General features: G+C 39.7%; 1 protein-coding gene across 2 annotated transcripts in view; it reads right to left on the bottom strand.

The window, feature by feature from the left end:
• The window catches only part of MYL4 (myosin light chain 4), a 40,159-nt gene extending 29,782 nt beyond the window's left edge, over positions 1-10,377 (bottom strand). For both annotated transcript variants that reach the window (XM_044005213.1, XM_044005214.1), the window contains exon 1: positions 10,204-10,377. In XM_044005213.1, coding sequence (XP_043861148.1) covers positions 10,204-10,358 — 155 coding nt within the window. In that variant the 5' untranslated portion in view covers positions 10,359-10,377. The remainder of the gene's footprint in view (positions 1-10,203) is intronic.
• Between the last annotated feature and the right edge of the window lie 2,001 nt (positions 10,378-12,378).

Genomic DNA, 12,378 nt, shown 5'->3' with positions numbered 1-12,378 from the left:
CATTTAGGTAGCTAGTCAAACATTTATTAAGTGCTTGTTATATGCCAGGTATTGTGCTAAGAAACGGGGCAAGAGAGGCAAAAGAGTGTCCCTGCCTTCAAGGAGCTTGCAATCTAACTGAGGGAGACAAGAAGAAAAGAAAAAAAGCTATTGATTTATGTAAGTGAACCCTTCAGCAGACTTTATGTAAAGTAATTTCTACTCAGTGTGAATTTACCCCAGAAGTGGGGAAGGGAGGGAGAGGAGAGAGACAGGAAGGGGACTGTGTACTCATGGAGGGAGAGGGCCAGCTTACAGTTCAAAGACATGGGTTGAGGCGGGTGGGGTGGTAGAGACAGAGAAGTGAGAGCAAGAGGAGGAACAAATTTGAGCCAAGGTCGGTCATATGGGGGCCTGGTCAGAAACAAAAGGAAGAACACTCAGGGACACAGACACATGAAGGCTGGATACAGACACAGACAGAAGGGGACGAGCGACATATGCAGAGTCTGGGAACAGACACGTGATACCAAAGAGTGGACAGACAGAAGACAGACATATGGAGGTCATTCATAGGGGGCAGGTGGGCAGAGTTGGGGGGCACGCAGCTAGGTGGCACAGTGGATAAAGCACCAGCCCTGGATTCAGGAGAACCTGAGTTCAAATCTTAACTCAAACACTTGATACTTACTATCTGTGTGACCCAGGAGAAGTCATTTAAGCCTCATTGCCCCACAAAAGAAACAAAAAACAGGTGGGCAGAGAGGGGGAAAGGTCTCCTCTCTTGGTGGCTGAGATCTCAAGCCAAGCCCCTATCCTGCAGTGGCAACTGGTCTCTCTCTCAGTATGTTGGTTATTCTGTTTTCACTAGGAGAATTTATTTTTAGAAGGGTTTTTTTAGGTTTGTTTTTGGTGGTTCTTCTGAAAGGGGTGAGTGAAGGCTTGGGTCTTTGTTAAGTCACCTCCGTATAGTATTACTTCAGGGAGTTTTCTTTCCTGCTGTCCTGTTTTTGGTTGTTTTTTTTTTCTCTTTCACCCATAATAAACTCTTCCTTCAGGACTGTATGTGCCACATATCTTGAATCCCCAAGATCAAAGCAGTCAAATAATGGCCCTAGAACCATTCAAGTGGAGAAAGATCCTCTAAAAGGCCCATAAAGAACATTGCCATCGAGGGGTGTAATGTGGTAGGGGCATATCTACTAAGACTAGAAAGTATCTGTTCCACATGATAGCCTAGGTTTTCCTTAAAATGACAATGAAACCGTCTTTGAGAACTAATCGGTCCAGAAGACCAAAGCTTGAACCACTGAAGTAGTTTCCTAGTCATGTAAGACATTAAAAAGAAAAAAAGGCTAGTGCACAAGAAGTCAATATCCCTTAAACTCTACAACCTTCCCTCCATTACCTGCGATAAAACACTCTTCCTACTGGGCATACCACCATGGTAAATGTGGAACCCAAGGATCTATGTCCACTAGAACAAGTGCTGTATCCTTGCTGAATATTGTCTCTAGACTATTGTTAAGCAAACTGGTTTTTGTTAAATATTAGATGATCTATGAGTGTCTTGTTTTATTCCAGCTCCAAGCCTGAACCACTGGTTCAGTCTGGAATAGGCCCAACCTTAAACAGGCACTACATCTGCAAAGCACAGTTAGATTGACTCCACAGATCTTTCCTTATCTACTAAGAACAGAGCCTCAAACACCAGACACTTACCTCCAAGATGGTGCCAAGAATCGCAGCCTCAAATACCAAACCTGTTACTATCAAGAACTCACTGGGAGGGGGTGGCTAGGTGGCCCAGTGGATAAAGCACTGGCTCTGGATTCAGGAGGACCAGAGTTCAAATCTGGCCTCAGACACTTGACACTTACTAGCTGTGTGACTCTGGGCAAGTTACTTAACTCTCATTTCCCCGAAAAAAAAAAAAAGAACTCACTAGGAATAGAACCTCTGACATCTGGAACAACCTTCCTTCTTCCCTTCCCAAATGGTAGGGCCCTCTATCAGGCCAGGACTATCGGAGCTGCAATCTACATTTTCATCATCTGACTAGCAAACTGCCTTCTAGGCAGATAAGTGGTGAAGTGGATAGAAAACAGGCCTGGAGTTAGGAAAATTTGAGTTCAAATCCTCCCTCTAGCTGTGTGACCCTAGGCAAGTCATTTAACTTCTGTTTGCCTCAGTTTCCTCATCTGTGAAATGGGGATAATAATAACACCTACCTCCAGTTGGGAGAGGGACAATATTGCCATGCAGAAGGGGAAGAAATAGGCTTGGCAATCTTCTCTTGCACCATGACAGAGCAGACTTGGACTTGGGGTCAGGAAACACTTCAATTCAAATCCTGCCTCTGACCCTTAATAGCTATGTGATCACAGGAAAGCCCCCTAATTTCTCTAGATCTCATTTTCCTCATCTGTAAACTAAGAGGTTTGGACTACATGGCCTCAAAGGTACCTTCCGACTGTGGAATCTTATGATCCATCCTATAAGTCAGATGACCTGACTTCTTCTACTTGCCACCTTTTGTGACCTTCACTAAGTCATCCCCCCTCTCTGAGACTCAGTTTCCTCATGTGTAAAATGAGATTAGATTAGATGATCATTAAGGGCCCTTCCACACCAGACATACTATAAATTTCTATACTGCCAGCTGACCATGAATATAAAATGAGAGGATGTACTTGGTAGCAGAAGATGGCAGATTTTCCTGGGTTAATGGAAAGACCACAGAAGCCATGAGAAATTCTGACACTAACAAGACATGAGAGGAAAGGCTTTCCTAACTGCCCACCATATCCCTGCTGGAAAATATCTTCCACATCCATTCCACCAATTAAATATTTATTTTAGCTTTAACCATATTTAGTAAGTGCTCAAGTGAGATTATCTGTAAAATGCTTAGCATAGTTCATCCCTTCCCTTCCCTCCTTCAAGCCTTCTTTGCTGTGCTAGAAGATAGGGAAGGTACAAAGGTTAATAAGACACAGTCTCTGCCTTCATGAAGCTTATAATCTAAAAGATTATTCTTAACCCACTAACAAATCATTTAAATGACGCTCAAATACATGAGGGATGTCAACCAAGTGCTATGTAAAATGGAGGGGGGAGGGCATGAAACACTATCATCTACTGGAAGATCAGGAAAGGTAGCATTTGAGCTAGATTAGCAGGTAGAAATGGAGATCTTAGAAAGCCACAGAAAGACTTGTGTGAAATAATGAAGAACAAACTGAGCAGAACCAAGAGAACATTGTATACAGTAACAGCAATATTGTTTTAAGCACAATTTTGAGCAACTAAGTCGTTTTGACTATTATTAATCCACAAATTAAAAATAAAGGACATATGAAGAGAGATGCTATCTGCATCCAGAGAAAGAACTGACAAATGGAAATATGTATACAATAATTTTACACATATATACCTATTTGTGTTTAATGGTAGCCATTTCTAGGTTACAGGGTGGGGGGAGGAGAAAAAAGGGAAAAAGACATTTACATAATAACTTTATTATATATATAAAAGGAATAGCAAGTTGTATATAAAAGGTGTGCAGTTTCATGTGCAATCATCTTTTTTATTACACTATGTTATGGAAGTATTTGGTTTATTACATGAGTTAAAAAAGAAAAACTTAAATTAAAACTGGGGATAATCCACATTATTAGATTGTTATTTTACTTCTTTTCAGGATGTTTATGTTTTATATTTATATAAATGTATGCATATGTATATATGGAGAGTCAATTTAAAATTTCAATTATGAAAAAAAAAAGAAAAAGAAATGGAGAGAAAGAAATACATTTTAGGGGCAGCCAGGTGGTGTAGTGGATAGAGTTCTGGGCCTAAAGTCAGTAAGACCTGAGTTCAAATATGACCTCAGATACTTACTAGTTGTGTGACCTTGGGCAAGTCATTTAACCTTGTTTGCCTCTGTTTCCTCACCTGTAAAATGAGCTGGAGAAGGAAATGGCAAGCCACACCAGGATCTTTGCCAAGAAAACCCCAAAAGGAGTTACAAAGAGTCAGACATGACTGAACAATGACAAATATTTTAGGAATGGGGAGCAGTATGAGCAAAAGCAAAGAAACAGTATACTATGGGATAAGTTTTCTTTATATTGAACTAGCCCTACATTCCTAGCATAACTCCAACCTGTTCACAAAGTATAATCTCTATAATATGTTTTTATAACATATTTACTATTTAGGGTCCCAAACTAAAATTAATAATTAATATGACCATAAATAATTTATTATTTCTATCATAAAATTTAAATGAAAAGACTAGCTAATGTGTAGTCTAAGTTATGGTTGCTAGTGCTTTTTAAAGTCATTGAACTCTATGTGGCCAATCAAAAAGAATTCTCCTATCTCTAAATACTCAAACTGTGAAAGCAAACAACTTTGAAAGCTGTAAGGTTTTTTTCGTTTTTGTTTTTGTTTTGCAGGGCAATGAAGGTTAAGTGACTTGCCCAGGGTCACACAGCTAGTGTCAAGTGTCCGAGGCTGGATTTGAACTCAGGTCCTCCTGAATCCAAGGCCAGTGCTTTATCCACTGCACCACCTAGCTGCCTGAAAGCTGTAAGTTTTGATCAGTACAGTGACCATTCATGATTCCAGAGGGCCAAGGATAAAATATACTATCTGTTACAAAGAGGTGATGGATTAAGAGTGTAGAATCACATGTACACACACAAACATTTTTCCCATATATAGCCATTGGGAGGATTTGTTTTGCTTAGCTATGCATATTTATTAAAAGACATTTGCTTCCCCCCCCCCCTTCTTTTTTTTCCATGAAGTAGGGGTGGGAGGGAAAGAAAATAAATGAATTTCAGTTAATTAAAAAATAGAGGTACAGGTGTAAAATTTTGCATGAATTTTCGTCTCGCTGTATTATTAATTTTACTTAACTATTTTACTTTGTTACAAGAGACTTTCCATTAAGTGGGAATAATCTATAAATATTTGAAATATAAGAAACAAAACACATCAAAGAAAAAGACTCTTCCTAACCTCCAAATCAAATCAGAACCAGTCACAGAATGTCTACAAATATTCAACTCTCCAAGGCACTTCCATTCCTTGTCATCATGCCTCTCCCAAAAGTAGGTCCCTGTAGCCTTTTCCATATGTCAAGTAGCATCCAAAATAGTCTGGGAAGGTGCCACACCCCAATTAACACTCTCCCCTTCCCCTATCTGAAAAATCTTTCATTCCCAGCAAATCAGCAAGGGTATTTTGGTTTTGGTTTTTTTGCAGGGCAATGGGGGTTAAGTGACTTGCCCAGGGTCACACAGCTAGTAAGTGTCAAGTGTCTGAGGCTAGATTTGAACTCAGGTACTCCTGAATCCAGGGCTGGTGCTTTATCCACTTCGCCACCTAGCTGCCCCCAGCAAGGGTATTTTGAACACGCTGTCCATGTCTCTAATGCAGAATAAATCTCTCGGGTATCAGGGAAGCACAAGCAGTGTCCTTTCCTTAGCTTCCTCAGTAACACATAGAAATAGAGTTTTAATTTTTTTTTTTTACATTTGAAGAAGTCTCAAAATAGTCCATATGACATAATCTCATATAGTCCCACATGTACAGGAGAAAAATCATAATTGTCCTCAAATACAAAATTATGCAGACTCAGCAAAGAACATCTCACATAGTTTACCAAAGATTACTGTTTACTTAGTATTCGACAAGTGCCTGACTTGGTGCTCAAAATGGCCTTCCCCAACCCATAGGCAATAGAAAAAGAAAAAATATATATAATCAGCTTCCTGCCACAGAAGGAAACCTGGTCCTTTCAGAGCTTCCCAGATTATTTGCATATGGAGTTCTCCCCAAAGGGATTTAGGACCTGGGGTCTTTTGAAAGTCTCTTCCTCACTCTCAGGGAAGAATCCAAACTGACTTGTCTTGGTGCCTTGGATCCCAGGAGACTGGGATACTTAACCCTCTCCCTTTTCCATTAGGGCCCCCAACCCTGTTCTGAGTCCACACTTCCAGAATAGATTTACCGAGTAACTACAAAGAAAAATAAAATCAAGCTTTTCATCTAAGGGAAGCTGAGTCTCCATTGAATCCCAGAGTATATGGGTCTCTCCACAGAGAGCCCGGAGTTGACTGCAAGTAATCACTTCACTCTGTGATGAGAAACTAATAATCCTGGGTGAAAACTACCATGATTCCTTTAGCTCACAAGACCACGCAACTGGAGTTTAGACAAAATTCTTGAAGAGTTCCTTTCTTTAGAAAACCCACTAAAATTTATCTCTCAGCATTCCACTCCCACAGGCATTCCCTTTAGAGATCCAGATAAATTTTCTCTGAATTCCTATTCCAAAAGGGCATCTGAAGCTTCCCCCCAATAGATCTTTGCCACTGAAAAGGTAATTCTACTGGAATTTCAAACTCACCCAATAACAGAACAAGTAGGTTTCAGTTAGAGAAATAGTAAACAAGGTAAAAAAAATGCCCAGAAGATGGCTGAGGATCCCCCCATAAAGGAATTAAGTTCATTGGGTTAATTACTTGGGGTTTCAAGGTCATATATACATATACATATGTGTGTATTCATTTGTCAACTAGGTACCAGAATTTCAATGATATAATGTCCAAACTTCTCCCAACAGTCTCAATATCAATGCTTCTACAGGATTTAGTAATAGAGCAAATGACTATTTAAACATTCCAAGAAGCAAAAATTCTAGCTTCAGTTTCCTCAACTGTAAAATGAGTAAGTTGCACTAATTAATCTTAAAGCTTAATTACAGCTATAAATTTATGATCCCATGATCCTAAGAAATTTGTTTACTATTTAGAAATAGTGTTGTAATTTTTTTTTAAAAATGTTTCACAGTATAATTCCATAATGGAAGGGGAAGCAGTGTTTAAAAACCAACAAAATGTTACAAAATGTGAGGAAAAGCCCCCAAAGTCTTGGCATGTAGGGATCCCAAGAGGTCGTAATATAATGCTATAATAGACATAAATTCCAGGAGGGGTGTGTGCCTTTGGACAAGCAGAGGTCAATATAACACAAAGAGCCTAGGGCATGGGAGAGATAGCCTGGAGAGCACCACCTGGCGGCCTGTATCAGAACTGGACCAGGAAATGCATAGAGGAACCCAGTGACAGGTGGGTTCGATTGCTTTCACTGAGAGAGGAGAGGTGATGACAGTCAGGGTCTGGCTAGGATATCCCCTGAGGAAAGCAGTAAGTAACTAGCTGAGGGCCCTCCTTCCTCCATTCTCCAGCTGCATTCCCCCCAGGGATTCCACACTAAGATGCCACTGAGAGAGACAGCTGGAGGAGCAGGTGACCCTTTCTTGTCACAGAGGAGGATCACAGCTGTCACCTAAGGGTTAGGGCTTTCCAAAGAAAGAAAGGTCACATCAACCCAATAACAGCCATGGTATGCAGCACACTAAGCCCTCACTAAGAAAGAAAAAAGCCGAGTGGTGCGGTGGATAAAGCCCAGAAGTAAGCATCTAGGTTGTGTTTGACATCTCACTACCTACCTGACTTTGGCAAGGTGCTTCCCTCCCCAGAGCCTCCAGTGTCTCAGCTGTAAAATGAGGTGGCTGGACTATTTGGTCCTTAAGGACCCAACCAAGCTCAATAATTAATCCTATCTATAGTATCAAATCTGGCCTCAGACAGCTGTGTGACCCTGGGCAAGTCACTTAACCCTTTTTGCCTTGTTTACTCATCAGTAAAATGAACTGGAGAAGGAAATGGCAAACCACTGAACTAGCTTTGCCAAGAAAATCCCAAAATAGTGTCCAGACATGATTGAAAATGACTAAACAACAACAACAATATAATATTAAAAGCTCTATAGAATAGGAATAAGGGTTAAATCTGTCATTTCATTGATATAGGGAACTTCCAGAGGAACAAAATGCAGTTTGGCACCTTCTCTGCAACTTATTAGTGAATTGCTTAGAGAAATATACATATATGTACACACACATAGTATACTTGTTTGCTATGCATGTACACACATATGCACTCAACTGGTTTGCATATATGCATATAGTATATGGGACATTGTACATACACATATGCACATATGCTCTAAATATAGAGCATACATCCATGAGTTGTGTACATATACACACATGTACTCGTTTGGTATACATATACACATATGCATCCATATAGTGTGCATATACACATACATAATAAACACGGCATACATATATAAATGTATACATGTGCATATGCATATATACATGAATGTACACATGTGGGATTGTGTGCACACATATAGTATACAAACAAATATTTATATAGTATATATGTGTATATACATGCATATAGTATAGATACACATAAATAACGGATACACTGCATATACATATATGCCTACATGTAATGTGAATACACATATGTTCATATATGTGTACTGTATACAGTATGTATATAGTATGCGTTTGTATATGTACTGTATACATAGGCATAATATGTGCATACATGCATGGGTGTGTTTATTGTGCATATATACATAATATACACATTTGTTTATAAAGCTGTTTCCAAAGTTCTTTATCTACATTATTAATAATTCATCTTTATATGGCACGTTAAGGACTAAAAAGTGCCTGTTTCACCAAAACTTCTGTGATAGAGATAATGTAAGTATAATATTCTGTTACAAAGGGCCTCCATTGTTTACCTTTATTAGGTCCTTTATTGCTTTTATTAGGTAATTATTATTATTTTTTTTTTTGGTGAGGCAATTGGGGTTAAGTGACTTGCCCAGGGTCACACAGCTAGTAAGTGTTAAGTATCTGAGGTCACATTTGAACTCAGGTCCTCCTGACTCCAGGGTCAGTGCTCTATCCACTGTGCCACCTAGCTGCCCAGGTAATTGCTTTTTAAGTGGGTGGAATAACCAACAGAGGCCCCTTTACAAAAATACCATACCGACTTTATAGAGGAGGTGACTGTAGCTCACAAATGGAAGTGATCAGCCTAGGGTCACATTGCTAATAAAAGCCAGAGCAAAGTTTCAAATCCAGGTGACCTGGCTCTTTCTACTACAACATCCTGCTCCCTTTGAGCCTAATCCAAATCTGGTGAAGAAGTTTGTATAAGAAACCCCAAATCATTTAGTTAATTAATGGCATATTTGGGGTTGATCTCATGGCTGAACTGACTCAGTTTCTCCACAGCCAAGGGCTTAATATATGCTTTTCTATCATTAAAAAATTATCGTTCTTCCATTTCTCTTACAATCAATTTCTTTTGCTCCCTAAAGTGTGTGTGTGGGGGGGTCATCTTTATTTCTCCCCAAGACTACTCTTGCCAAAGTCTCTAGTTTCTTCTGGACAAATCCATTGGGCTCTTCTCCGTTTTCAAGCTATCTGGAATACCTTGACCAGTGTCCCCTCCTTGGCTCCCATCTCTCCTCACTTTCAATGATGCTCTAATCCATTCCCATGCTTCTAAAGTCACATCTATGGTGTCTTCCCCAAAACAGCATCTCCATTTTGAACCCATCAGACAAAATCTAATCCCAGACCATAGTTCGATGGAAAGAACTCTTGCTCTGGAATCATAGGACTTGGGTTCAAATCCTAACTGTGCCTATGACCTTAGGTAGATCATTTTACTTGGCTGGGCCTCAGTTTCCTCATCTGTAAAATGAAGGGATTAGAGATGAGTCTATCAGTATGAAACACTTCATATACTGTCAGATTCTGTTGATATGTGGTTATTTTTTGCTGAACTGCTCTTTTTTTGCTTTGCTTTAATTCTTTGTCATGGAATATAACTTACTAGGTACAGGATGGGGAATGGATATATTTTGAAATGAAGGTAATACAGACATTCTTGCTTTATACAATTCGACTTCAGGTAAAGGAATCTAAAATAAATCAACATTCCAAAAAACCACCTATGTTAACTTGACTACACAGTACTGTGCTCTCTCTCCACTCCTGCCCCGTGGCTTGGTGCTCATCATCTTCAAACACCGCCCTCCCCTCCCCCCACCAAAAAAAAAAACCACCAAAAAAATCCTTTTAAAAAAAAAACCTCCGAGTGAAAGCGAAAGAAGGACTTTCGGAGAGACCTCCACCGCTGGATTAGGAGCCTGGCTTGAGACCTCCTGCGCTGCCCCTGAATCCCTCGGTGTGTCTGTCTTCCGTTGGTCTGTGGTTAGGTATCGCGTGTCTGGTCCCCGCCCCCGCGTGTTCCCTGTCCTCACCTGTCAGTGTCTGTGTCCGGCTCTTTACCTTCCTCTCGGCTTGGGCCCGGCCCCGAGATGGCTGACCCTGCTCCCCCTTCTTCCTCCAGCGCTAGCTTCTTCGTCCCAGGATCCCGCGTGTTCTTGAATAGTGTGCCGGCCACCTCTCTCTGCATCAGCCAGGCCCTTCCTGTCTCTCCCCCCTCCCCCTAACCTTCCCCCCACACACACCCTCCGCCGAGGCAAATTCACAATATGTGAAAGTAAAAAGGCCTGCAGACCTGTACGTTTCCATAAAGCGAGAACTGTCAGTATAAAAATAAAACACACCAATAAATATTTTTAATGAAGGCATTGGCCTCATTTTAGGACTATTTTCAAGTGACCTCTAAAGTCCCTTCCAGAGATCTCTAAATCTATGATCCTGTGAGTTTCTGATTTACTCCTGGACATTTCTACCTAAATGACCTACCCATACTTCGGCCTCAATTTGCATCAAGCAGAGTCAGCGTGGTACAGCAGAAGAAGAAAAAAAAAGAAAGAAAAAAAAAGGGGGGGAAAGGCTAGTCCTGGAAGTGAAAAAACCTGAGTTCAAATCCTGACTATGGCACTTACTAGCTATGTGAGCTTGGACAAACCATTCAAATCACATATTTCAGTTGAAATCATTCAAATTTATTTCTCATCTGTAAAATGAGGGAAATAATTTTTACCCCTGAACCCTACAGGTTCACACATCACTTTGAGACCCCTGGCTCTTTCTTGGGTTTCATGTGCTATTTTACATTTTCCACCATCCAAACCACAGTCCACCCTCCTACTAATGCCATTTTTAAATAATGATCCAGCCAAACTATTCCTTGCACAGGACATTCAATTTCCATTTTCATGCCCTTATACTAGCCATCCCCCATGCCTAAAATCTACTCTCTACACAGACTCCTTACTTTCCTTCAAAACTGCAGCTCAAGGACCACTTTCCATGCTAGACCTTTCCTCAACTCCCTAGCTCCTAAGGCCCTCCCTCCCAAAAGTACTTTGTACTTATTTCCTATATTCTGGATATACATTTGTATCAGTATCATTGCCAAATTGCCTACCTTTCTCCCTGTATCCCTCCTCCTCCCCACTCCCAGAGAGTCAGCCCACTTAGCAAAGCATCTTTTTTTAAAGAAAAAAGAAAAAGAGGAAAAAGGTAGAAATCAACAAAACATGCCAATGGGTCAAAAAAAAATATAAAAACACATGCAATCTTGATTGAGCATGTATAACCTATATCAAATTGTTTACTATCTCAGGGAGAAAAGAAGAGAGGGAGGGAGAGAGAAAATTTGGATCTCAAAAAATTTTTAAATGAACATTAAAAACTATTCTTACATGTAACTGGGGAAAAATAAAATATTATCTTAAAAAAATACATGCAATCTTCCACACACGTGGCCTCTGGGCTGAAATGAAGGGTGTCCTCATATCTCCTTTTGGGGACCATTCATATTTTTTCTAATTTTAAAACATTTACTTTTGGTTGTTTTGTGGTCGAAGTTCTAACAATTTTCTAACATTGCTGCAGTCTCTACCAAAGAATTACTTTATAGAGATAGAAAAATATATAATAACAAAATTCATCTGAAGGACCAAAAGATGGAGTACCAAGGGAATCAATGAAACAAAACAAGAAGGAAGGGGGCCTAGAAGGACCAGATCTCAAACTATATTACAAAGTGGTGATCATCAAAATAATTTGGTAGTGGAAAAGAGAGGAGTTAATCAGTAGAATAAAGTAGGTACATAGTATACAGAAGCAAATGAGCACAATAGACCAGTGTTTAAATAAACCCAAAGATCCAAACTATAGAGCAAGAATTCAATATTGATAAAAATTTCTGGGGAAACCACAAAGAAGTGTGGCAGAAACTAGGCACAGATTAATATCTCACACCATGTATCAAGACAAATTCAAAATGGGTACACAATTTAGACATAAAGGACAATATCATAAAGTAAAAGAGCATGGAAGAAATTACCTGTCAGATATAAGGATTGGGGAAACTCTTGTTCATGACCAAAGAAGAGATAGAGAGGTTTGTGGAAAATAAAGTGATTAATTTTGATTGCATTAAATTTAAAAAGGTTTTATATAAATAAAACCAATGCTCACCAAATCAGAAGAAAAGCAGGAGAATGGGGAAAAAAGTC

Source organism: Dromiciops gliroides, chromosome 4, assembly GCF_019393635.1.
Source record: "Dromiciops gliroides isolate mDroGli1 chromosome 4, mDroGli1.pri, whole genome shotgun sequence".
NCBI classification, from domain to species: Eukaryota; Metazoa; Chordata; class Mammalia; order Microbiotheria; family Microbiotheriidae; genus Dromiciops; species Dromiciops gliroides.
This window is presented reverse-complemented; position numbering and strand designations above follow the sequence as displayed.